The sequence below is a fragment of the Nicotiana sylvestris genome, chromosome 3 (assembly GCF_000393655.2).
Source record: "Nicotiana sylvestris chromosome 3, ASM39365v2, whole genome shotgun sequence".
NCBI classification, from domain to species: Eukaryota; Viridiplantae; Streptophyta; class Magnoliopsida; order Solanales; family Solanaceae; genus Nicotiana; species Nicotiana sylvestris.
Genome location: NC_091059.1, coordinates 214,712,393 through 214,738,410, shown reverse-complemented (window position 1 = coordinate 214,738,410; position 26,018 = coordinate 214,712,393). Strand labels below are relative to the sequence as shown.

At 34.4% G+C, this 26,018-nt stretch overlaps 4 protein-coding genes and 1 long non-coding RNA gene across 5 annotated transcripts; all 5 read left to right on the top strand.

The window, feature by feature from the left end:
* Positions 1–1,485: 1,485 nt before the first annotated feature.
* LOC104215357 (uncharacterized) lies at positions 1,486–4,549 on the top strand. Its single transcript, XR_011406350.1, has 2 exons — positions 1,486–1,836; positions 4,000–4,549. It is a non-coding gene; the product is annotated as an uncharacterized lncRNA (long non-coding RNA).
* Positions 4,550–6,995: 2,446 nt separating this feature from the next.
* On the top strand, positions 6,996–8,758 carry LOC104215358 (uncharacterized). Its single transcript, XM_009765145.2, has 3 exons — positions 6,996–7,709; positions 7,825–7,997; positions 8,417–8,758. Exons 1-3 carry the CDS (start codon positions 7,110–7,112, stop codon positions 8,592–8,594), a joined length of 951 nt encoding a protein of 316 aa, XP_009763447.1. The 5' UTR covers positions 6,996–7,109; the 3' UTR covers positions 8,595–8,758.
* Positions 8,759–10,469: 1,711 nt separating this feature from the next.
* LOC104215359 (methyl-CpG-binding domain-containing protein 11-like) lies at positions 10,470–12,897 on the top strand. Its single transcript, XM_009765146.2, has 2 exons — positions 10,470–10,862; positions 11,671–12,897. Exons 1-2 carry the CDS (start codon positions 10,788–10,790, stop codon positions 12,628–12,630), a joined length of 1,035 nt encoding a protein of 344 aa, XP_009763448.1. The 5' UTR covers positions 10,470–10,787; the 3' UTR covers positions 12,631–12,897.
* A 5,356-nt stretch (positions 12,898–18,253) lies between these two features.
* LOC104215360 (cucumber peeling cupredoxin-like) lies at positions 18,254–19,864 on the top strand. The gene is made up of 2 exons (XM_009765147.2): positions 18,254–19,118; positions 19,228–19,864. The coding sequence occupies exons 1-2, from the start codon at positions 18,935–18,937 to the stop codon at positions 19,662–19,664; spliced, it is 621 nt and encodes a 206-aa protein (XP_009763449.1). The 5' UTR covers positions 18,254–18,934; the 3' UTR covers positions 19,665–19,864.
* Positions 19,865–23,983: 4,119 nt separating this feature from the next.
* LOC104215361 (blue copper protein-like) lies at positions 23,984–24,268 on the top strand. Its single transcript, XM_070170572.1, has one exon. The coding sequence runs from the start codon at positions 23,984–23,986 to the stop codon at positions 24,266–24,268; it is 285 nt and encodes a 94-aa protein (XP_070026673.1).
* Positions 24,269–26,018: the final 1,750 nt, after the last annotated feature.

Below are 26,018 nucleotides of genomic sequence, written 5' to 3'. Positions count from 1 at the left end.
GTACCAATGATTTATAATTATTTTAAATCAAAAAATAAATTTTAATATTTGTTGTAAGAGACTTTATATTATTTTTATTTTATTTAATTAAATAACATAAAGTAAATATACATACTAAATATTTAAATCAATATAATATAGTTATACTAAAGTAATAATATTACCTAGTATAATTACTAATTGTATACATGATGATAATCTTCAACATAACTTTATCATAGTTTTTTCCGATTCTATTACCAAACTTTTGCACCAGATTAGACCATCTTAATCTGTTGAAGTGAGTCACATGATGATTTCCGGCTAAAATTTTTACCACACATATATGTAAAAATAGTTATGCGGTTTCTACATCCCATTTAACTTTCTCATAGTTGTTATCCAGTAGCACTTTCTTGCTCATTCTTTTTCATTATGCATTAAGAACATGTGATTAATAATAACATTAAACAATAAGAGAACTAAAAATTTATCATGTCAAAAAAGGAGAAAGATAAAAAAAAAAATTAAGAGGGAAAAGCTTTCAACCGTTAATCGCTCATATTATTTAAAATAAGTGTTATTACACATGAAAGTCTAAAAAAGGAAACCAGTAGTCACTTTCACAAAATATTAGAAGTATCGCTGGTACATGCACTCACGTTAAAAAGAATAGATAAAAGTATATACTAGATATTGTGTATAATAAATTGGTACACTATAAAGGAAAAATAAATAAATCATACCTTACGAAAAAAGTGCTAGAATTTGTTATTAGTTTTGTTATTTCAAAGAGGGATAAGAGACACAAAAAAAAAAGTATACAAAAAAAAGGTAGAAGAGGACTTTTATAGTAATTGATGGGAATTCTTATGTTGTAGAAAAAAATCGAGGATCTAACCTATTAAAGTTACCAGGAGGATTTGAGGAGATCTATTACTTTAAAGAAATTAAAAATAAGATTAGTCAAAAAAGAATTTGAAAAATTACACAAAGAAAAAATAAAAACAAGAAAAGTCAAAAAATAATTTGTTGCAAGTTATACATGTGATATCTCTAATTTAAAAGAATGGCATAAACTAGAAACAAAGAAGAAGAAGAAAAGGTTAAATCAATGAGTGGTAATTAAAAAAATATAAATTTATAGTGAAATGCTTTTGCACCAATCACACTTTTCCGTCTTGGCCAAACGGATCAAATCTCTAAAAAAAAATATCTTTGGCCTCACATAAACTTTGCCAAACAGGCTCTTAGTAACAAATCCATCTGGATGGCTCGACAAATTTATTTCAGTAAAATTATTCCAAAACCAAGTCATGTCATTTTAGTAGCAAAATTGTAGCGAGAGAAGAGAGAGAAAAAGAGTCGGGAAAAAATAGAAACAGAGAAAAAGAGAAGCAAGAAAGAGAAAAAAAAAAAAAGAAAAAAAGAAAAAGAAAAAAGGGAAAAACTTGTCGCAGTCGGGAAAATTAAATGAGACGTGTCCCAAATTAGTCCGATTGTACTAGTTTTGAATGGAAATGACTTGCTTCCTATCACATTCCAAAATCCTATAACAAAATTCCAAAATGAAATCGTTGCTTTCTCTCAAGAACATTCACCGTTCCCCGCCAACTGTTTCCACCTCCGCTGTTAATTCCGTAACGCCATCGCGCCGGTGTTCGCACTCCACCGCTACCACCACCACCTCTAGCCTTCGTTTCTCTTCTTTTATGTTACATCCACAAAGCTCAATAACCCAATCCTCTTCTTATCCTAATACGTCATTCGGTCGCTGCCGGGCTACCAGTTCAGGCCCACCTTCGCCTCCACAAACCGACCCACCCAATAACGAAGAAGACTCATCCTCATCTCCAGGTATTCGTAGCTCATTTGCTTGCATTTGTATTGAATTTTTGTTTTCCTATTTATTGCTTCAGATTAAACCGCTATCAATAGCTAAATTTGACTTTGATGCTACTACTTATTGGAGTAGTATCTTTTAGTAAGAACTACTGCTGTGTTTGAAACAAGATTCATATCATGAACTATATTCTTAGACGAGGTTTTAGCTTCAATATACCATCTCTGTTAGATATAATATCTGTTGGGAAGTAGATTCATTTATTACCAATTCTTTGCAAAATTATGTAATGACTTGTAACTAACTCTTAATCACCTAGGGGAGAAGAAAAGGAGATTGTGTTTCTTGCTTGATATATTTTCGAGCTATTCTTTTCAAGATCAAAATTTGATGCAATTTATCTGAAAATTAAGATGTCTTAGGAGCAATTTTACCACTTCTTCACGAAACCATCCATTAGTATATGTTGATGCTTTGCTAATCTTGTAAGCATCTTTCTTCAACTTCGAAATTTTTTTCATGTATAATGTAATTACTTTCAGTTTCAACTATCTGTTGCTTCATATTTAAAGATGGAAGCTGTTGGAAAGAGTGCACCTTGGCTTAGGGTAGTAACAACTATAGAGCTATCTTGCATACTTATATGAATCCTTCAATACCCCCTGCTGCACTGATACAACACAGATTTGGGTGTGTGGTACATACCAGATTTGATCAATTCTTCCAGGGTGCGTTGGCGGCCAAGGAACTAAGAAACATAGGTTTCCGTGGTTCCTTTTTACTCAGTTAACATACATACTCTATATATATACACATATAACTGTAAAATATTTCCCCCAGGGCTTTGGTCCGGTGGTAAGAGCACAGTGCATGATGTGTAGGTTAGGTACATCATGGGTTTTGAACCCTGCCCCAGTCAAAAACCTGGTATTTAAGTGGATAAGGGTAGAGGGACGGGCCTATTATCCCTCATGAATTTCTTGGCAACCAACCCCACCCCCACCCCCCCTAAAAAAAAGAAAAAGAAAAAAAGAATTGCATTAAGTATTAGAATTTTTTGTTATTGCATGAGATATGCTTATGGAATAAAATTATTTATTTTGGTTCGATGTCTTTTCAATTTATTTTTGTACATTTATTAGACGATCCCAGCATACTAGTACTCATTCCCGTTCCCTGGATCCTATGTAAATATAATAACAACAGGCCAGTGTATTACCACAAGTGGGGTTTGGGGAGGATAGGATGTACGCAGTCTTACCCCTACCCTAGAAGGGCAGAGAGACCCTCTACCCTCAGCTAAAGAAAGGATGAACAACCAAATGTTCGTTCTGCAAGATACATTGATACTTGGATGCTAATCATCAGAGGAGAATGAGAAACACGATGACAAAAACAAAACAGATGTCATAACGTGGAGGTTAATGGTTGGAATGAGCTGAACACTATCGTCATTAATGAATTTTGACCAGTGCACTTATATTTTGGGATGCTTTTTAACTATTTATGAAATGACCTGGATGAAATGATCATTGGCTTAAAAAGAGAGAGTAATTATCCAATGAATGATTTGTGTCACTTGCTCAATAACCTGAAACAAATATTTTGATACCCTTTTCTTGTTCCTCTTTTTTTTTTTTTTTTTTTTTTTTTTTTGTTTTGTTGTTGTTGTGTGTGTGTGGTGGTGGTGGGTGGGGGTTGAGGTTTAGGGTCAAATCCAGGTAAAAATATCTGGCAGCTACTTAATACATTGTTAGTGACACGATCCAATGAGTAGAATTGATCAGGATTAGCAACTGAAGGACAAAAAATTGTTAACCTTAAAACATCGCCTGAAATTTCATCTCGCGTTATTAAGTTACTGGCTTACAATAGCTTTTCTGCTGTGCCATTGTTTTTGAGTCCGTGTTGGAGCTTGTTTTTGCTGTATTTTCTCTATTAAAGGAATCGTCTTGCAAATTATTTGTTAATCGATTATTGTTTAGTATATGAGATACTGATGGTCAAGCATCAGACTTAAGTGATAATCTGGGAAGGTGTAAGGATTGATGCCAGTAACTTTGGTACTGTTTACTTTTCTTCTGAAACTAATGGAACTCTCTTTTACCTTGAGTGTACGCTGTGACAGTACTCATATTATTACGGATACCTGACAAATGTTTAAATTTCTGAATCAGGTATCATGGCATCTTTCTCCAAAGCGCAAGACAGCATGCAGATCTTTTTTGCTGTGTTGTTCTGGATGTCACTTTTCTTCTGGTATTCTGTGTGGGATGGGAAGAATGATGGCAGACCAAACAAGGGTTCTCGATTTAGAAGATAAAATTGTAAGGAGTTTCTTTATGGTGTCTTCTACAATTAATTCCTTACGTTGTCTTACATGGTAGTGTAAATCATGGATAGCTAAGGGAAGAAAGAAAAAGAGAAAGGGTTTAGTGTGTAAAGTAGTTTAGTGTTACTGAAACATGGAGATCGTTCTGTCTGCTTCACTTAAAGGTAGTATAGAGTTCCCTGTTAGCCCAGCTAGCATTAGTTCATTCATGCTGCGAATCTTAAGCTTCTACTATAGGGCTTTGAGAGCAAAATTTGCTGTTCAATTATATGGAATTAGAGTCTATTTCAATGCTCCCTATATTCTGCACTCTTGGATAGAAGAATACTTTGCCCTGTCTTGTTCAAGAATTTATGAGATTTTTTTGTTCCAAAAGTAAAGCAGACTTTTCCTTCTCTTTGTTGTCTTGTGGCGTGTGTGTGTGTGATTGAACTGAAAAGAAATCCTAAATAATAAGAATGTTGTTGGCTATCAGGTACCACAACTACTTAACCTAGTGTTTTAAAGAAGTTCCCTGTAGGAAGTTTTGAACCGTGATATGAGAATGAGTAAGTAAAGAGTAATTCCTCCTGCGCTCTCTGTATGGTATGATATAGAGAAACATATGGTAGCGGCCTTCATCCTTGTGAATTCTGTTACCACATATCTTAGTGTAGAAATATTCTAACCCCTTTTTTCTTTTGGTGAAAGAAGAATTTGGAGTAATTGTTATCTAATGAGCTGAAGCAACTATTACCGTCTTTTCCTTGGTGAATGTGGTGTGTATTTTCTTTTTTCACCGGAGCTATATTTCTTCTCCCTTACTGGTGATTGAACGTAAAAGACTTGCACAACATCTATTCAGATAAGTCTTGCTAAATTCTAGATGTTGCTATTTGAATGCGACAAACAAGCAACACAGCTGGGGATATAAGCTGTCCCATAGTTGTTTTTACACTTCTCATGATTTGGCCAACTATTTGATACTAAAGCAACCAACTACTAGTGTATTACTGGTGTGATATGATTGTCTCTATTGAACGTGTTTGGCAACAGGGACCTCCTTTGACTGCACTTTAGTATTCGTGTCATTTGTTAATTAGATCCCATCAAAGGAAGAAACCCCAAAATAATCCCCATTCATATTCAGATGGAATCTAATTGAAGGAACTCTGTAGTCTTTGAACTGTTCCACTAGTATAAAAACTCCATAGATTTTTATGCTTTGACGTCCATCAATGGGAACTTTACGAAAAAAGAAATTGAGGAGGAACTGCTTGTGCTAGTCGTTTTCAACATGGGAAAAAAATCTGTGTCAATTTGTAATTGTGTGACTTCTGGGCTCACTTCAAGTTTACTGAACTGCGAGGATCCAATCATTTGAGAAAGGTGGAGCCACCCTGTTCCAAAATATCATCTCTGTTTACTCAAAATTGGGTAACAATTAAATTTCTACGTGGTTTAAAGGATACGTGGTTTAATTTAACACAAATAATTAAGAATAATAAATAAATGAATTAAAGGTGAAATAAACGATCAAATTACTCGCAATGTTAAGACCAAGACTGATCTTAGATTGAATAGTGAGCTCGTCCTCGATTAAAGCCCATTCCCGGATAAAGAACATAACAAGTGAATAACGCCTTTAACAGTAGCTAGAAAATAAAAGTAAACTTTTATTGCCTTGAATTGCATGTTACAATGTGTCAAACTAAATACAAACTTTCCTTTTATATAGTAGGAGAGTTTCAGTTCTAGTATAAGTCTAAAGAAGGTAAAAATCTTCCTCCCCGGTAATTGTTGATCCTTAATCGATTCTAAACGAGATTTGCGCCGTAATAACTTGTTGAGGGAGATTATTACGGCCCCTATCCGTCGTGCATAACCGTTCACTGCGTCTTCCGAGGTCTAGAAGTTATGCCTGGTACGAGGTGCGTCGATTTACCATGTCCGATGTTGGATATATCGTTTAGTCTCCCTGGGTTTTGATACGAAAGGTCTCTGGCCTCACTTACATTCTCGCGGATCCGTGTTCCTCCTTCGTTCTCTCATCGGGGGAATCGGGTAGACATTGCCCCCGACTTTACCGGTACACAATCTCATCTTTCATCCTTTAAGATGTGGTGTCTTTAGCATTAAATAAGCCTTTTACATTTCTAACTCGTAACATAGCTTATAAGGAAATATGCCTTTCTTCATTTCACAAAAATATTTAAAAACTTAAATTGCAGTGTACTACTTCATCGGTTAGAATTTATGTGAACATGGAGTTTAAGAAAAAATGAATACTTAAAATTTGTGATACTAAACAAGTCAAAAAGAGTTCCAGAATATTTGTATGGTTATAAAAACTTCTCATCAAGAATAAAAATGAAAGTTTAAACTAAATTATTTCCAAATTTAAAAAGAATTCAATCTTTTTGAAATAAAAAAAAAAAAGAAAATAGGTCAACCTCAATTGTAACTGATTAGTTACAATTTCTTATACCACTAACTAAAAGTCTTTCCTATGTTTCCTCTACTTTCCCTACTAGCGAGTTTGCCCCTCTAAAAAAGTCGCTACAAGTAATTTGGCCCGTGTATGTAACATAAAGTTACGCATATGATCATCGACCGCTCCAAAATCACACCATCTTTCCTACTCCTATTATCAAATCATCGTGGGACCAGCCCCAAAACTATTTGTAGCCCACTGAGCAGAACTGGACCCACGCTAGTATGGCGCTCACCACCTAAATATTATACTATTCAACGTGCAGATTTATATCACACTGACTTTTGTCGGTTTCCGGGGCATTTGGCCAATCAACGGCTCTGATTTATTTCCATCAGCGATCTTCTTTTGGCTTTAAAAGCGTTTCAAGTTTCAACTCAGCCAACCACTTCTCACTCTCTCCTCCTTTGGAGGGACTCCTTTGGTTACTCATTCTGATTTCTGAAAACAAAACCTAATCTGCGATTGATCTCATCCAAAAGATGCTATTAAGAAGTTCATCAAGTCCTTTATTGAATTCATGGGTACCAATCTCGTGCGGGTCGTCGCCGGAATCAGACAAGATGCTACCAATACAGACGCCGCAATTGATTAGGACTGGATCTCATTCTATGTCTACGTCGTTTGGTCATGATGAATCTCCGACCAAACATTCATCCAGCCGGTGCATGCGCGAATCGGACCTCCGAGATCCAGCTGTACTTCCAAAGAAGAACAAAAACGGGTCAAAGAAGCCGAAGCCGGCGAAGCTAAAAGAGAGAGAAGTGGGTTCGACAGAGGTGAGGAGATTGTTGTCGAATTCCGGATTGGGAAAGGCGGAGGAGGAGACTTCTGCTGCGGCTGTTGAGGAAAAAGGGAGGGTGTTGCAGTCGCTAGTGGCGGGCGGTGCAGGTGGAGGCGGCGGAGGTAGAGTTTGCGGTGGAGGTGGCAGCGGCGGGTCACGTGACGGAGATGGACCGGATTCTCAAGATTCAAATAGTTGGCATGGACATGAGAGTACGGAGGCTTATTACCAGAAAATGATCGAAGCCAATCCAGGAAATGGTCTCCTTCTGGCCAATTATGCCAGATTCTTGAAAGAGGCAAGGCAATTCTAGATTTGATTTTCATTGCCTCTCAATAATTATGTATTTTTAAGTACTTCATTTATCAATATTTTTTATTGGGTCATTTGATGCCAATTACTGGGGCAAACAGGTTAAGGGGGATTTAGAAAAAGCTGAGGAGTACTGCGGAAGAGCAATATTAGCAAATCCAAATGATGGTAATGTGTTGTCACTCTACGCTGATCTAATATGGCAAACCCAAAATGACGCAGGTCGTGCCCACACATACTTTGATCAAGCCGTGAAATCTGACCCTGATGACTGGTATGCATATGCACGCATCTCTTTCTTTTTAGCATTTGAATCTTTAGATGAGTTAAAAAATTCTAGTTGTCACTTATTAGATATTGCTATTTGTTATCATGTTAATGATTGATGGAACCTTCAATTGATTCCAGCCTGAATAGCTCTACTATAGATGGACCACATTTTTATGCTATTTGTCCACTCTCTTGAAAAATCTTGGTGGTCCATTTGCCCACACTATCACACAATTTGTTAGCCTTCCGGAAACAGTCTCTTTGCCTTCTAGGATAAGGGTAAGGCTGCATACATATCACCTTCCCCAAACTCCGCTTGTAGGAATTCATTGGGTTTGTTGTTTTTGTTGACCCTGTTAAGATTATGGTGGTGTGCTTATTTATCTTTTAACATGACGAATGGGTGCTATATTGTTAATGCAGCTATGTGCTGGCCTCGTATGCTAGATTCCTGTGGGATGCTGAAGAAGAGGACGAGAACGAGGAAGAAGAGGTAAGCGAGGGAAGTAGGCAATTTGAAATTCAGAATGGAAATTCAGCAGCAACCCAGAACTACTTTGGTGCACCATCTCATCGACCTCCCTTGACTGCTGCTTCTTAGTTTTGCAGTCTGTTCTTTTGTTAATCACACTCTGGAGCAAATAGTTTAGATAACTAGTACTACTATATAAGTAGCTAAGAAATAGATTACTCTCGAGTTTCGACTATGAAGAGTTCTCTTCCTGTCTCTTTTACAAGCACTAATAAAACTAGAGTTCTGACTAATTATAATTTTGTGATGTCTGTTAACTGAGTAGTATCATTTGTACCCTTCGTTACTCTGAAATAAAGCATAAAGCTAGTTGTTCTGTAGTATAATAAGTGCTCACTAATTCTCCAGAAAACACTTAGGAGGCTCTAATGACTATAAATTTAACATTGGAGGGGATTCAATTCCTCTTCAAGAATACCTTCCCTCCATTTTTTTCTGTTGGATATTGGATTTGAACGTGTCCCATTGAAAGTTCGGTGGACCAAATTTGTTTGGTTAACCTAAGATGAATAACTCTGGCCTTTGCTTTCCTCCGATATCGTTAACTCTATCTGAAGAAAAAGTAGAAGCACTCTTGGCCAACCACACAAATCTGGTATATTGGAAAGAGAGATCATCTCGAGTGCGATCATTGCCAAACTTGAGAAATGCGTTCCTGTTCCCCTTGCTTCGGGTAAAATACAACAATATTCACTTTTAAGCCCGCTATTTAATTCAGGACTAAGTGTCCTGAATTTCTGAGCTACTAATTTAAATTCAAAACACAAGATTCGAACTTCTGAACACAATTTTCGAACTTTAGGACATGAGTTTGAATTTTGAGGTTTAAACTCTAGGATGTTGTGTCCTAAATTGTGGGCAAAATTGGTTAATTTTTAAATATATTGTAAATTATAGATATATTTTAAACAACATGATTAAAAGTGGCTACGAGGTGTCATTTCCACCTTTTCCAAACAGTCGCGTGCTCTTTTGAATTGGGCCACTTACCCATGCTAAAACTAGCCCAATTTGGACTTGGCTACCTCCATATTGCTGTGGTGGGCTGATTCTCAAGTGTGCGCAATTCAGCTAAATCCTGAGAAGAATCGTTAGAACAAATTGTTAATTCAGCACTGTCCTTATATGTGGACCTAAGTATTGACCTGTGTTGCAATATTTTAGCCTCTGGCAAAATGACAGTTCGTTATCTAATAAACTTTAAAAATTAGGGTACTAAAACACTCCCAAAAGATTTTGAAAACAAAGAATTTTCATACTAAAGTATCTTGTTGTGGCCAATGCTTGTTTCAATGGCATCTTTTCATCTATTTTTTGGCTCTTAATTTGTTGTTATTATTTTTCTGGCCCTTATTGTTGATATTGCTTGTTTTTATTATTTTTTTTCCATCTTTCTTGAGTTGGGAATTTATCGAAAACAACCTTTCTACCCTTCGAGGGTAGGGGTAAAGTCTGTATACACACTATCCTCTCTATATTCTACGTATAAAATATTACTGTTGTACATATTTTAGTAGTGTAAATATAATCATTTTGGCAAACAAGTAAGTTGTTTGCTGTATTACACCCAAGTCTAAAATGAAATCTACAACACTAGCAGACGTGTAGTGCAGCTTTATTAATAAGGCCATTGATCATGAGTGATTCTCTCAATATCTTCTGTACATATTTTACTGATAATTATGTTTTTTAAAATAAGCTCTAAGGTTCAATTGCCTAAGAAAGAGAGAGTAGAGGACTGAGATTCCGGACTCAAAATGGTATGCTTAAATTCAATTAGTAGCGTATTCGGGAACGTTATCCACAAAAAACCGTGGTGTGGCACGAGATCCATCACACAGACGGCATCCAACGGTAAGCCAAGAGAAACCACGTGTCAAACATCTAGCACCTTCTCGTAGATCACAATTATTAATAAATCATGATATATAGATATTTTCCACCGACTTTGATGGCAGACCTAGGAGAATAAATACGTTATCCAGAATAGCTTTTAATTAACGAATCTCATCCGTACAGTTGCAACTTTTACATTGCAGATTATTCTGAAAGTAAGATAAACCACTAATAAAGTATTGGAACTTGGCTTAGTGGCACGTGTTGGTCAATCCGTTGCGTGCTGAAGCGGTTTTGTACAGTTCGAGCTGCTTTACTATTTAGCAAAGCAAGCTCAGCCGACAGTAGCTTCTGATTTTATTTTACTGATATATGCACAAACAGAACTTTTGTTGAAACAGAGAAGTTTAGTTTTTGGAGGAGAGAATGATGGCAAGTAATATGGATAAGGGTGAAGTTTTGCCTTTGGAGCTTCCTGCACCTTCTTCTTGGAAGAAACTGGTATTTCTTTCTTCCTAAGTTTCTCTAGTGTCGTTTATTTTGCTTTAGAAAATGAAATAATTTACTGAAGGCTTAAACTTTTGAATTGGTAAAATTATGCTAGTAGCTTATTATATTGTTGCAGTAGCCACGAGGTCAATTTCTATTTAGAGCCAGGGCACATTCTAAACGCTTAACACAATGAATTTACAAGGAACCGAGAGTGATAATTTAGTGGAACTTAAGTCAAATCATTGGATGGGATGAGTTGCGTGCTAAATCCCTGTTCTTTTGGTTGATAAGTCAGATGCTGCCTAATATTTCAATTGTTCCTGAACAATGGATTAGTTCTGAAGTAGGTCTAATTCAGGCAGATATGTGTTGTAAGTTGCTACTTACTCTAACATTTTCCTCACATTCAAGAATAATAATTTTATTTATTTTATTACGGTATCCTCTTTTTCCACTGAAAGGAGAGAGGATGATCCTATACCCAACAGATGGGAGGAATTAATTTCCGTACTTCATTGTCTGCATCTATTTTGTGGTAAATTAAGTAGTTATGTTAAGGTAATTGATTAAGGTAATCACCATTATGAGCTTGGTGTTCTGTATCATTTAATTCTTGTTTGAGAGATCAGCGTCCAAAATCTCCATCGATTCTTGAAGAATAGTTGCCCCTAAGCTGCACCGTAGGGATGTGAGGGTTTTGGGGGCAGGGGGTGGGGGTGGGTGGGGCTCCTTTGGGAGAAAGGAGGTACCTTGGACAAGGGAATTAAGCAAGCGTAGTTGGATAACTTACATTATTTCTTTTTATGTTACTTTGTAGGTCATGCCGAAGAGAGGGGGTAAAGTAAAGAAGAATGAGGTTGTATTTGTTGCTCCAACTGGAGAGGAGATCAGGAACCGCAAACAGTTGGTGCAGTACCTGAAAACGCACGATGGAAATCCTGGTGTATCAGAATTTGATTGGAGTACCATTGAGAATCGAAGGAGATCAGCGCGGATCAGTGAGAAGGTTAAGGCAATGCCTCCTACGGCAGTGGTTGAGCCGACAAAGAAAAGACGTCGAACAACATCAGCTACCAAAAAAGATGAGGAAATGGAAGTATCAAATGTAGAGAAGGAAAACTTGGACAAGAAAGAGATGGAATTTTCCAGAGAAGAAGAGGAAAATGTAGTAGAAGCTGATATGGAGGAAGAGGAGAAGGACGAGATAGGGGCTAAGAAAGAAGACACAGAGAACAAAAAAGAAGAGGAAATGCCTGATAGAGATGCTTCAGAGAAGAAAATTGAGGCCAGCAATGACACTGAGGTTGACAATGGAGATAAAATGGCAGGAAATGGCTCAGAGGAAACCATTGCCATTGATGCCGAGCTACATAACAATTCCACGGACAAGGATAATTTTGAGGGAGTGGTAGCAGATGCAGTCTTTGGAAAAGCAAATGCTGCTGAAGCTGAACTAGAAGTCGAGGAGAAACATGGATCTGGAGAAAAGCTAGAGATTCAAATTGATGAAGATAGTAGTGCAGGTGACGTGAACCGAGATATTCCAGATAAGGTCACACCAGAAAGAAGTGTTGCAGGAGACGAAACTGACAATATCCAGGAACCTGGATTAGTTGGGAAAGCTAATGATTCCTACGCGAACTTTGGAGAGTACAGGTCGCTGGAACAAGAGAAAGAAAAGAATAGAACAAGTTTGATGATGGATAATGGCGAGATCAACCAACCAGGGCCAGCACACACCCCGCAACATCAACCAGGTGCACCTATTAGTTGCTAAGTTTAGCATTTAGATTACCTTAGGCTTTCTCCCAGTGCATGTTTCATCTCTCACTGGGATGTGCTCGAATAATTGTAGTAGTATGTTTAGCAGTTTAGGAACTAATCCTTTTGGGATCAGCTTAACAGATCTTTATGTGGACACTTCATCTGTTATCTGTACGTAATCACAACGTGGTCTGTTAATCTCTAGTGGCAGGACTAGCTTCTTGTTCCATATGTGGAATTCATATATTAGTTGATCAAGAAGAATGTTCATCTTTGCTTCTTTCTTTTTTTCCTTTGTTTTTCAACCCGGTGCATTCCAGATCCAACTCCAATTACCTAATATGTTAGGTGCTTGATTTCTGGCAAATTAGGATTTTATACACTAGGCGGCAACTGTGAGCCGAACCTCTTGCGCTTTAGAATGGTGTGTCTTTTAAGAATTATTTGCAGATTATTATTCATTGTACTTTGGGAAACTTTAGAAAAATCTGTCCGTCTTGTTAGAATCGAAAAATCAGGTGTTATGCGGAAGCTAGCAAAACAAACCTTGAACGACGATAAATATATCAAAAGAGACCAATATTTAACGTGGTTTGGTCAATTGACTTACATCCACGGCGGAGATGAACAATCTACTATGTAAAAGAGAGTACAAAATATCGAGAGAATCTCACGAAGAGACAAACACAAGTAACACACTAACATTTGTCCTGTAAAGTTCCCCCCTAAACACGACTCTCAAACCTATATGGCTACATTGTGGATGTTATTGAATGAGAAGGACAGATCTTCAACTTATAGAACTCTGAACATTTTCCTACAAAAAAAAGGGACTAGCCAAATATGGAGGAATTATATTTTCCTTTTAGGAAAAGAAAAATGTAATTATGATAAATATGTTATCCTTTCCTTCATGAGATAGGAAAATTAATTATGGTAAATATGTTGTCATTTCTTTCGAGAGATATGAAAACCAAATATGGTAATAAAATCAGGACAACACCTAACACGTCTCATCTTGAATAGTTCCTCTAGTTTAATTAGGTCGAATTGTTGTCTTGAACTAGAAGTGAAGCGTTTGATTTAAGAAACAAATTAATGAGAAGAAATGGGAAGGAAAGGAAGAGCACGAAAGTTACTCCAAAGAAAAATCGGGTTCGAAAGTATCAGAGATAGAAGTTCAATACAATATTTTTGTTAAGCAGATGAATGCTTTGCTATTTTGTTATATTTCTGCTCATAAGACAAAGAAAAAGGGCATTTGCATCTATATCCGCTTTTTGTGTCACGTTTTAACTTGTGTTCGCTTTGCAAAAAAAATTGCAAACGTACCCGTTTTTTCGCATAACTTCAGCATACGGGGCTGAAGTAGCAAAGACAATTGCGCAAAACTTCAGCATTCTAGTAGCCGGGCCTAAAGTTCAGCTCTAGAGCAGAAGTTTTTGTTTTGTAACTGTCGAACTTCAGCTCTAGAGCTGAAGTTTTTATTTGTAAGCTTCGGCTCTAGAGCTGAAGTTTTTGTTTTTTAACTATCGAACTTCAACTTTGTTTGTAAGCTTCAGCTCTAGAGCTGGTAGCCGGTGGAACTAAATAGCAACTTCACGATCCACAATATACGTAATCTAGAAATGTAAATTCCGAATAACAAGTAGCAACACCTAATAAAATGAACATTAACAGTAGTTCAGTTTATTTACACATATACACAATGCAGCAGGTAGCGGGAGGAATTAAAAAAGCAATTTCACGATATATACAAAAACTAGATATGTAAATTTCGAGTAACAAGTAGCAATTCCTAATAAAATGAACATCAACAGTAGTTCACTTTATCCATACAAATACACAACGTAAAATTTATATATTAGTGTGGAATTTGAGAGTGTGTGCGTGTTACCTGGATAGAACAGAAAGACGGGAACCCCCTTTCACTGAAGTTTTTGTGTTGTAAGCTTCAGCTCTAGAGCTGAAGTTTTTGTTTTTTTTAACTGTCGAAGATTTTGTTCGTAAGCTTCGGCTTAAGTTTTTGTTTTGTAACTGTCGAACTTCAGCTCTAGAGCTAAAGTTTTTGTTTGTAACTGGCGAACTTCAGCTCTAGAATTTAAAGCGGACGATAACATAAAAAGCTTATTTTTCCAGAAAAAACTTCAACTCAAACTTCAGCTCTAGAGCTGAAGTTTTTTCTGGAAAAATAAGCTTTTTATGTTATCGTCCGCTTTAAATGCAGCAACCTCATTTCGTCTAACTCACGCTCAGCTTTGCTCAGCCATTTTTATTGCTAAGCAGCTGATATTCGAAAATACAAAACAATTAGGAAATCCTTATGAGGATTTATCTTTATGATATGTTGGAATCGAAGTCTGGCTTATAGGTTCAGTTAAAACTTTAAAATAAGAGAATGACAACGATTAAGGGTAATGGCGCGTAATGCAGTAAAAGAGAAGCAACACAGAAAAAGCATTCCACTTTGAAATGAAAACAACAAAGACTTAGACTACCAAGAAATAATGATTCCTAAGATGACATATTCAAAAGATTCAGTAGCTCCACCACACTGTACAATCTCAAACAATCACCAAGGAACTTGCATTCACAGGTTATATACATAGCCGTAACAAATTTCTTGCAGAAAAGGGAAAAGGAGAAGTTTGAGAAAGAAGAGGCGGATATAACTTTGAGGAGGAGAAGGAGGAGGAGAAAGAGGGCTGGAGTTATTTAAATAGTGGGTACAAGTTAAAATTTTTTTAAAAAATGGGTATAGGTTAAATGGGGGCGACCAAATAGGGCGCCCCGTGCAATTTTTACAAGAAAAAAAGGAGACAGAAACAGTAAGCCTGGTCAATTAATCCAAGTCATGCGCAAGGCCGGCTGAAGGGCCAAGCAGCTAAGGCATGGCTTTAGGCCCCCAATTCTTTGGGGCTCCATTTTTTTAAAGGGATTTTTTCCTAACTATACCATATATGAAACCTTATTACCAAATATGTGCATACTATGTAAATTACCCACCCAATCCACAATTTTCCTACAATTTCGGTACCATTTGTTTAATACACGATCAATTGGGCAAAATCTTCCATAATTAACGCGCTAAAAATCAGGAAAAAATCTTGCGATTGATTGAGTCTACATTAAATTCAAGTTTTGAACGGAAAGGAGATTTCTCTTCTTCATCTTCATCTTCATCTATTCTTCCATATATTTTCCACCATTGATAGCCATTAAAAAGCTTAAAAGCTTTGAATTCAAATTTGAGTTTTCAAAAATTATTATTTGTTTGGATTGGGTGTTGTTGAAAATAATCGGGAATATGGTTTGGAGTTTATCTCTCAATTTTGAGGGGTTTTGGTGAAGATTAGACTTGGTTTTGACTGAATTTCAGATTGAAACTCGAAGAAGAAGAAAAAGAAGACATATTGCAAAAATTGTAGATAAATTGTAGTTAAATTGTAGATTATTTGTATTCTGATTGTAGATGCTTTATTTTCTGTTTTCATAAATAAAAAACTGCTAAAACTTCTACAAATCTGCTGAAAAACGCAATTATGTCAAAAACCACAATTATGCTACAATTGGATGGGAATTGGGATATAAAAATTTAATGTACCCAGTTTGTAGATATTTTGTAGATAAATTGTAGATTATTTGTATTCTAATTGTAGGTGCTTTGTTTTTTGTTTTCACACATCAAAAACGACTAAAACTTCTACAAATCTTCTGAAAAAATGCAATTATGTCAAAAATCCCAATTATGCTACAATTGAATGGGAATTGGGATATTAAAATTCAATGTACCCAGTTTGTAGATATTTTGTAGATTTGTAGATTTTCAACATAGATTGTAGTTTAATTGTAGTATAAATGTAGTAATTATGTAGATACCCTTACAAATAATACTGCTTTATACATACTTAAAATTGATTTGTAGTATATTTGTAGAATATTTGTAGATGAAGAGAAAAATTTTGTAGTCAACATGTGCGAAGATGTATTTAGTTCAAATTCTGATCAATCCAACTGTAACTACAATTTATCTACAATTTCTGCAATATGTCTTCTTCTTCTTCTTCTTCTGCAATATGTCTTCTTCTTCTTCTTCTTCTTCTTCTTCTTCTTCTTATTCTTCTTCTTCTTCTTCTGCAATATGTCTTCTACACCTCAAAATTGAGATATAAACTCCAAAACATATTCCTAATTATTTACAACAACACCAATCAAAACAAATAATGATTTTTGAAAACCCAAATTTGAATTCAAAGATTCAAAGCTTTTTAATGGCTGTCAATGGTGGAATTGTTGCTCTTTTATCTCTTTGAAGGTTTGTTCTTCTTCATTGAGAAAATTTGAAGCTGAAGGTAAATGTGTGTATGAACTTTGAAGATTTATCTTCAATATTTGGTGAAGACAGTAGCTCTATGTCGTAAAACCATAAGAATATGATTTGAATCCGAAAAGAAATAGGAAAGCGTGGGCCCTACTATTTTGTACGTAACAAAATTGCAATTTCCATCTCTATATTTTGAGAAGAAGGAATGGAGAAGAGGAAGAAAGGGGAGGGGAAAAACTGCGTAGGTCTTAGGAATTAGGGGGATAGAGAAACGTGAGATATATGGACACCTTTAATTAAGGAGTAAAAACTGCCCATTAATTAGACCCTTAATTATGTATGGTATAAGATTGGTAATTTGGTATAGTAAGTGTAACAATCAAACCTTAAACATTGAGGGTAATAAAGTTTCCTATGTGGCATAGGAAGGTAAAAATTCCCTTTTTAAATATGTTTTCTATGATTGATTTTTCTTTCATAAAATAAATAATATAAGGTAAACAAATGAAAGATTACTATTTACTCAAGGATTGCTAATGAATGTTGATTAATTTACGGTATGACATTAATTATTTTTCTCCCTTTTTCATAATAAACTTGTACTTTGTATTTTTTTCCTGCTCCTATTAAGCTATTTATTCTCTAAAAAATAAAGGCAAGGATATTGAATAAATTAAATTGTACATTCATTATCATTATTTCTCAAGTTTTCAAGCGCGATCATAATCAAAACTAATTAGAGCTGTCAAATTTTGCTTTGTATATATTTATTCGTTTCACTTCATAGGTGTAGAGTGTTTTTAAATTATATACATATTATTAATAATTTTGTATCTCAAAAGTAAAAAGAAAAAAAGTACTCCCTCCGTTTCAAAAAGATTACCACTATTTCTTTATTAGTTTGTTACAAAAATATAGACACATTCCTATATTTCCTTGATGAGATCATTTACAGTCAACCAGTTACACAAATAGATATTACTTGTTTAAGATTACAAGTTTCAAAATAATTATGGCTACATAAATATTATGGCCTATTTATTCTTCCTCTCTTTGTTATATTTTATGTCAAGGCAAAATAAGACAACTAAATTGAAATGGAGGGAGTATAATTTTTTTAAATCTTATCTTTCACAAAATTTCGCTTTAGGCCACAACTTTTTTGAGCTGCCCCTAGTCATGCGTAACAGGGTGACAAGTCAGAGGACCCTAAAATTCTGTTATTCAGAAATTACAACTAAGAGTAAGAAGTCTAATTGTCTAAACCCGGAGACTGAAATTCCAGCATTTCAGCAAGTGGCCTAGCTACAGGGAGAAGGTCTCAGAATTCTAGAAGCTGCATTTAGAAAATCAATCAATTAGCAAAAAGAATAAAAAAAACGGAGTATATTTAAAAAATCGACATCGTTTGGAGGAATTTAATTTCTTGGAATTCGCTTAGTCCATTATCGCCATCGTCTGCACTATTGAGAATCAAACAAGATGGTGCTCGTTCTTGTCTACAATACTATTTACCCTTGTTCTGTTGGTAAGTCTCAATATTGAGTAGGAATTTACCTAACAGGTGTAAATCAACTTCGTAAATTGTTTGGGAAACAAATGAAGTTTCACGTACTGTGAAAGGAGATTTCCAAGTCAAGGTGTCCATTGACTTGCTGCATTTGATTATTTTGGGAGTTGAATTAGCTCGCATTCTACTTTTCTTTTTCTTCTGCTTCTTCTTTCAAACATTGAAGAACAAATGATCCACTCAGCATTAAATTCCTGCTTTGATTTCCCACCGCTCTTGCTATAGTTGAAATTCAAGACTTAGCACCATGCAAGTTAAGAGTCTTGAACTATTCAAAATCCTTTCCTTTATATAAACAGCCAAATTATTCTAGGTATCTCATCCTCCTCTAGCAAACTAGCAATTGGCAAATCCCTCAGTTGTGATAGGATCTCTTCCAAAATTCTTTTTTCGTAAGAAGAAAGTTACCAAAAATCAAAGACAATGGACATAATGTTGTGCATGATTGTCTTTGTTGCTTTAGCCGTCACAAGTTTGGTGCAAGACTCAACAGCCCAAACGGTGCATGTGGTTGGGGACAACATAGGTTGGACTATACCGAACAATGGCGCGGCTGCTTACACAAATTGGGCTGCTGGAAAAACCTTCAGGATTGGTGACACTCTAGGTACACTTAAATTTCTCGTTCCAGATTTCCTTTTGAGATATCCTTCAACTTAAACTAAATTCAGTACCTTATTATCATTTTGTATTTTTTTTTTTTTTTTTTTTTACAGTTTTCAATTTTATGACCGACTCACATGACGTGCTGCAAGTACCAAAAACTTCATTCGATGGGTGCAATTCACAAAATGCCATAGGCAATCCCATAATGGGAGGACCAGCGAATGTGACTCTTGACTCTGCTGGAGATCACTATTACATTTGCACTTTTGGCCGGCATTGCCAAAATGGCCAAAAGTTGGCTATTACAGTTTCCAGCACTGGTACTCCAGGGGCTAACCCGCCTACACGGAGCAGTCCTATCACTCCAGTCGTGCCTTCACCATCCTCTCCCAACCAACCGGAAGCGTGTGCACCTACACCAGCTGCTGCTGGACCGTCAAGTTCTACTCCTGGTGGTAGTGCTCCTCCTTCTCCTTCGTCCTCATCAATCGTATTGGCCAGTTTTCTGCTCAGTCTATCCTCGATTGCCTTGGCTACTTTTCTTTAAATTGAACAAATCGAGGGGTTTGTTGAATTTCTCATTTATTATAGTGAAGTATATACTACGATAAAAATAACCATGTGATGGATCTATTTTTATTTTTTGGTTTACCGGCTTGTATGGGATTCAGTTTTGTTACGGTCACTGATTGTATTTGTAATATTTTGTGAGTTTCACTACAACTATATGGAAGTCTTTTTGCAATCATCTGTGCAGATAACTTTCGTTGGCATGTCATGAACTATTTATATGTCCCTGTAGACTGTTGTATGGGAAAAAAAATCTAAAGCAAAAAATAATAATGATGTACATCAATTCAGCAATAAATCCTACCAAGCATGTAAATTAAGCTGGTAATGTTGCCATATACCGGTAATAAAGAATAAGACTGACGCTCCCGATTTTAATTTCTCACGCTTTAAAGCATGCTGGTCCGCAGTAAATTCGTGGTTAAATTTCAGTGGTCGTCCGTAATCTGCTAGTAGGGTTTACAAACGAAACTAACAAACCGCACCAACCCGATAATCTAAGTCAAACCGAGAAAAAACCCGACTATGGTTTGGTGTTGCAAGAAAAAATCCGACCATAATTAGTTTGGTTTGGTTTTAACTAAAGAAAGTCAAACCGAAACAAAATCAACCCGACATTACATATATAGAAATTTTAGATATATTTAATATATAAATATACTTATTGTGATGAATTTATAAATATTTCTTAAACTTTTTCATAATTTTATCTTTTAAGATATTATTTCAAGGTTGGATTTAAAACTTTTGAATGTTCCAAAGTCATTAATATTAGTAACTTAAATAATGCTAACAAAAGCCCAATCCAAAATCAAATCAATACTAATGCTAACAAAAGATATCCAATTCAATACTACAAACGACGATGTATTGAATATCTATTTTTTGTTTTGCAATAATTTAGATAAGAATGCATAATCTATTTTTATTTTTTCTTTAGCGTTTAGTCATGTACACTACAAGATAATATATTTATAGCTACGAAATCTCAGCTGCGAATTTAAAAATCATGGTTAATACCTAACAATAGCCACAAAAATTATAATTTTCTAGCTATTTATAAATTCGTAAAATTTGCTAGCCACAAAAATTAAATTGGTAAAGCTAATTCCTTATTTTTGCTATAATTTCTAAAAATCGTAGCAATAATTGCTTAAATAGCTACAAATTTATTGCCACAATAAACTGCGAAGCTAATTCATAAGTTTTAGCCACACATTAAAAGTTATTATAGCAATAGTAACCTTTTAGCCACAATAAATTATTTAAAATAAAATATTGTAGCTAAAGAAATACATTTGCTTCAAGTTATAAAAACTATGGCAATAGGTAAATGATATAGCTACCGATTTATTGTTATGACATAATATTGTAGCTAATTATTAGTTTTTGCTACGAACGGAAAGTTACTGTAACAAAAGTAACATTTTAACCATAATAAAATATTTAAAATAAAAAATTATAGCTAGATAAATATTTTTTGCTTCAAGTTCTAAAATATCATGGCAATAGTTGTCATTACAGAATAATCTGGCCACAAATTTATTGGTCCGATAAAATTTCGTATCTAATCATTAATTTTTGCCACAAGTTGAAACTCAATATAGTAATAATAACCTTTTAGGCCAATGAAATTATTCAAAACAAAATCTAGTAGCTAAATAAATATTTATGCTTCAAATTATAAAGAAAATAAAAATAATTTGATTAAAAACAAAAATGGATGCCATGACAAATGATGAATGTTTTTGGTCGATTATGAAAATCATGACAAGAGTCGTCTAATACTATTATGTAATGAAAAATAGTAATTGTATATGATTAAGGAAGAGAATAGTAATTGTATATGATAATAATTATTTAAAATGCACAGTCAATCTTCATTCTCAAACAATATTTACCTACTTATAGCAGCAAAACTTATCAATTGACTTTTTAGACTTATCAAACTCATATTTTATTTTATTGTAGTTGTTGTTAATTATATGATTTTGTATTTAAAATTTAAATAGTTATTAATAGTTGTAGGTATTTAAGAAGTCATTTTTAAATAATTGTTCATGTATTGAAGAGCTTTGTTGTGGGGAGGCTTGGTACATTTAGTTTTAATAATGACCAAAGGCTTCAATTATATAAAAGAAACATATTTAACACTATAAGAAAATAATAATAACCATCTTAATGAAATGACATTTTGTAGCTACGTAATCACAGATTTATGATGAATTTATGGTTGCATCATTAATTAAGAAAACTATATTAAATAATAAGATTTGCAATGGAAAAAAATTATTGCTAATTCTAGCCCTAATATATCATTAAAAAAATTTAAAGATAGGATCTCTATGAATAACATTATTATTTATATTAATTTTATATAATTCTCTTATATCTAGTTACACTAAGATATCCAAATCCCTACAAAAATTAATTATATTGTTATTCTTGTTAAACCAGTATTAGTAGTAAGTTCCAATTTTATTACAAACATGGAACTATATTTAATTAATGTGTGAATAACTAATTATTGAGAATTAAACAGCAATAATATTATACCAATTACATTGTATAACAAATTATATATGTATATATTTATTATAGAAGATAAAATATGTTATAATGATATGTTATTTACCATCTTAATAATGATCTAAAATCAAATTACCGAATCTGAAAATTAAAAATTTAATATCGTTCTTATAGGAGGTATTGTCTCTCTTGTTAGTATTATTTGTATTTAAGAATAGTTACATATTTACACTATTTTTATGCCTAGTAGTGTTAGAACCCGCATGATGTGTGGATAATTTTATATTATACTGCTCAAAATTCTTCAGTTACCTAAATTTATCAATAAATTTTTTGAGTGTTTTTTATTTATCTTTTTTAAAAAAAAAATTAATTCGAAGTAAAAATATCCTACATTATTTTTATCCCTTTTATTCGTACAATTTTTTCTACTGTAATTGATTTTCTCATTTAAAGTTTACTTGAAATTTAAATAATATAATATTTGTTAATTAAATTATAATTTTAAATTCATCAAAAGTGTAAGGAGATAAGCCTTTTATTATTTTTATAAGAATCTACCAATGTTTATATATATAACATTTCCTTGTCTAATGTATAAATATCTTAATATTGTCCTTATAATTTTGCATTTTCTCAATAGGAAATTATGAGTTCTATTTATTTACTAAGATTTTTCTATATGAGAAATTTTATTAATATATACATTTTTTACACTATCGCTTGGAATTTTTCTTTTTATCCTTTATGACTCTTTTTTATTATGATTTTAGTTACGTGTATGTAACGATTCGACTGGTCGTTTTGAGCTTTTGCACCTTGCTCGTCAGTTCCCGGGCATGTCTTGCCCCATGTGATGTATTATGACTTATGTAAATCGTTGGTTTTGGTTTTCAGGGTAATCAGAACGAATTTGGAAGAACAGTTCTCAGTTTGAAGCTTGAAATTTGAAAAGTTTGTCCAAGATTTGACTTGTTGGTATATGATCTCGGATTGGAATTTTTATGATTTGATTAGCTCCGTTAGGTGATTTGGGACTTAAGAGCGTGATCGGAATGCATTTTGAATGTCAGTGGAAGGTTTAGGCTTGAATTGGCGAAAATGAGATTTTGGCGTTTTCCGGTTGATAGGTGAGATTTTGATATAGAGGTCGGAATGGAATTCCGGAAGTTTCAGTAGCTTCGTTATGTCATTTGTGACGTGTGCGCAAAATTTCAGGTCATTCGGACGTGGTTTGGTTGGGTTTTTTTTTATTTATCAAAAGCGTAATTTGGAAGTTCTTGAAATTCATAAGCTTGAATCCGATGCAAATTTGATGTTTTAAGGTTGTTTTGAGCGTTCTGAAGGTTGTTTTAATTGTGTAATCAATCATTTAGTATTGTTAAATTGTTACAGACAAATTGATGTGCATGATTGTTTTTGGTGCTTTAGCCGTCGCAAGTTTGGTGCAAGACGCAACAGCACAAGCGGTGCATGTGTCGGGGACAACATAGGTTGGACCATACCAAACAATAGTGTGGCAGCTTACATAAATTGGGCAGCTGGGAAAACCTTCAGGATTGGTGACACTCTAGGTATACTTAAATTTCTCGTTCCAGATTTCCTTTTGAGATATCCTTCAACTTAAACTTAATTCAGTACCTTATCAATGTATTTTTCTTCTTTTTTACAGTTTTCAATTTTATGACCGACTCACATGACGTACTGCGAGTACAAAAAACTTCGTTCGATGGATGTAATTCGCAGAATGCCATAGGCAATCCTATAATGGCAGGACCAGCGAATGTGACTCTTGACTTTGCTGGAGACCACTACTACATTTGCACTTTTGGCAGGCATTGCCAAAATGGCCAGAAATTAGCTATTACAGTTCCTAGCACCGGTACTCCTGGAGCCAACCCACCTACCCCGAGCAATCCGATCACTCCAGTTGTTCCTTCGCCATCCTATTCCACTCAACCGGAAGCATGTGCACCTACACCAGTTGTTGCTGGACCGTCAAGTTCTACTCCTGGTGGTAGTGCTCCTCCATCTCCTTCATCCTCATGTTAGGGATATATTAAATATGCCCTAAATCTGCTCCTCCATCTCCTTCATCCTCATGTTAGGGATATATTAAATATGCCCTAGATCCAATCTCATATTTGATGATTTGAACATATTTTTGTGAATGTTATTTGATATAAAAATATATGGCATTTGATATTCTTTTATATATCATAGTTATTATTAATTATTTGATTAATTTGATAAGGTCCTTGATTATATTTTGAGATTTGTCATCGTGATAGAGATCATGATAATGAGAGCAAAGTCTCTTATAATTTAATCTAAATTTGTTCTTGATCGTAGGATTATTAATTTGGACATTAGTAATCCGGTTAGATCAATATTTATGTGATCGTCTTTATTGGATAAAGATTAGTTGATCTCATTAACTAAATCACATAGATAGATGATGCATATAGAGATATGATCATTGAACCGACTCATTGGATAATTCCTAATGGTTAGAATTACCATAAACTGTCAATAGGATATTCTCTTGAAGAATGTGATGTAAGAGTTTCCTTTGACCTGAGATCGTCATAGTAATTGACAAGTTATTTATTGTGCTTTGATACTAGACATCTATGGCCCTAGGGCGATAGTTCAAAGGATATTGGGTAATATTAAATACTTGTAGAATTCGTGATTGATCAAGATGGAATCTGTCAACTCTTGGTAATGAGTTTAAGCTCCATGTTGTCATGAATTATAAATGACCAAACTAAGACCTTGGCCAGGGCAATTGAATGAAAGAAGAAATGAGTTTCTTAGGTCATTCAATGGTCGATTATATCTGACATGAACACATAGTTGGTCGCCTATTAGGATTTGACAGTTGAACCATATCCTAGGGTGATCCAGAGCTATAAGGACAGGAGGAATTACTACATTATTCTTCTAGTGGTTCTTGAGAGTAAATTGTTTACTTCATGCTATCCGGTCGTTAAGGAGTGTTGCTAGGCACCACCCTTGATTAATATATTGATGTGGTCAATTTACTACCGGCTTAGTATTGAACCTATGGGGTCGCACACTAACGAGTGTTCTGATCTTTGCTAAAGGATTAATTAACTTATTATTTGATAATTAAATTAAGGAATTTAATTAGTCAAATAAATTTAGTTATTAGTCCAAATGAAATATTATTATATTCTTTGCTAGCACAAAGGGTATGATTAATATTGTGAATAAATTAAAGTTTTCTATTTGGAATAGAAAATTAAATTATATCTCTTCGTTAAAAAATATATATATATATATGATATATATAATTAACACTTATTTTATATAAGAGATGTTATATAAAATATTAATTAAAGACTTGTTAGTAATTCCAATTTGGAATTGGAATAGTTCACGTGCATATTTAATCCCAATTGGAATGGGATTAGTATTTTACTAATATGAAAGTAATAGATTCCAACTTTGAGTTGGAATAATATTCATGTGACCGTCTTTGGCAAAACCCATCTGGATGGATTCGAATTTTTTATGAAAAAATTGCACAAAGTTTGTTTTTGAAATAAATTCTTACCCTAAGTAAATCACTATCTCAACCAAATAGGAAAAGGGTTTATAGGTGATGCTATATAAAGGGTGATGGAACAAAAATTTGCACAATTTTTTTTTCTTGAGAAGAAAACCCACTTTGTGAAAGTGAGAGTGAAATACAAAGCCAAGAGAGAAAATACAATTGCAAGAAAAGTGTTTCTTGTTCTTCTAACATTGAGTTGAGATTTTTGTGAAAAATTTC

Bases quoted from the DNA above. Each gene is read 5' to 3' on its own strand.
- LOC104215358 (XM_009765145.2), top strand. From the start codon at position 7,110: ATGCTATTAAGAAGTTCATCAAGTCCTTTATTGAATTCATGGGTACCA. The intron at 7,710-7,824 runs GCAAGGCAATTC...TGGGGCAAACAG, and splicing joins ATGCCAGATTCTTGAAAGAG to GTTAAGGGGGATTTAGAAAA. The intron at 7,998-8,416 runs GTATGCATATGC...TTGTTAATGCAG, and splicing joins AAATCTGACCCTGATGACTG to CTATGTGCTGGCCTCGTATG.
- LOC104215359 (XM_009765146.2), top strand. From the start codon at position 10,788: ATGATGGCAAGTAATATGGATAAGGGTGAAGTTTTGCCTTTGGAGCTT. The intron at 10,863-11,670 runs GTATTTCTTTCT...GTTACTTTGTAG, and splicing joins CTTCTTCTTGGAAGAAACTG to GTCATGCCGAAGAGAGGGGG.
- LOC104215360 (XM_009765147.2), top strand. From the start codon at position 18,935: ATGGACATAATGTTGTGCATGATTGTCTTTGTTGCTTTAGCCGTCACA. The intron at 19,119-19,227 runs GTACACTTAAAT...TTTTTTTTACAG, and splicing joins CAGGATTGGTGACACTCTAG to TTTTCAATTTTATGACCGAC.
- LOC104215361 (XM_070170572.1), top strand. From the start codon at position 23,984: ATGGCAGGACCAGCGAATGTGACTCTTGACTTTGCTGGAGACCACTAC.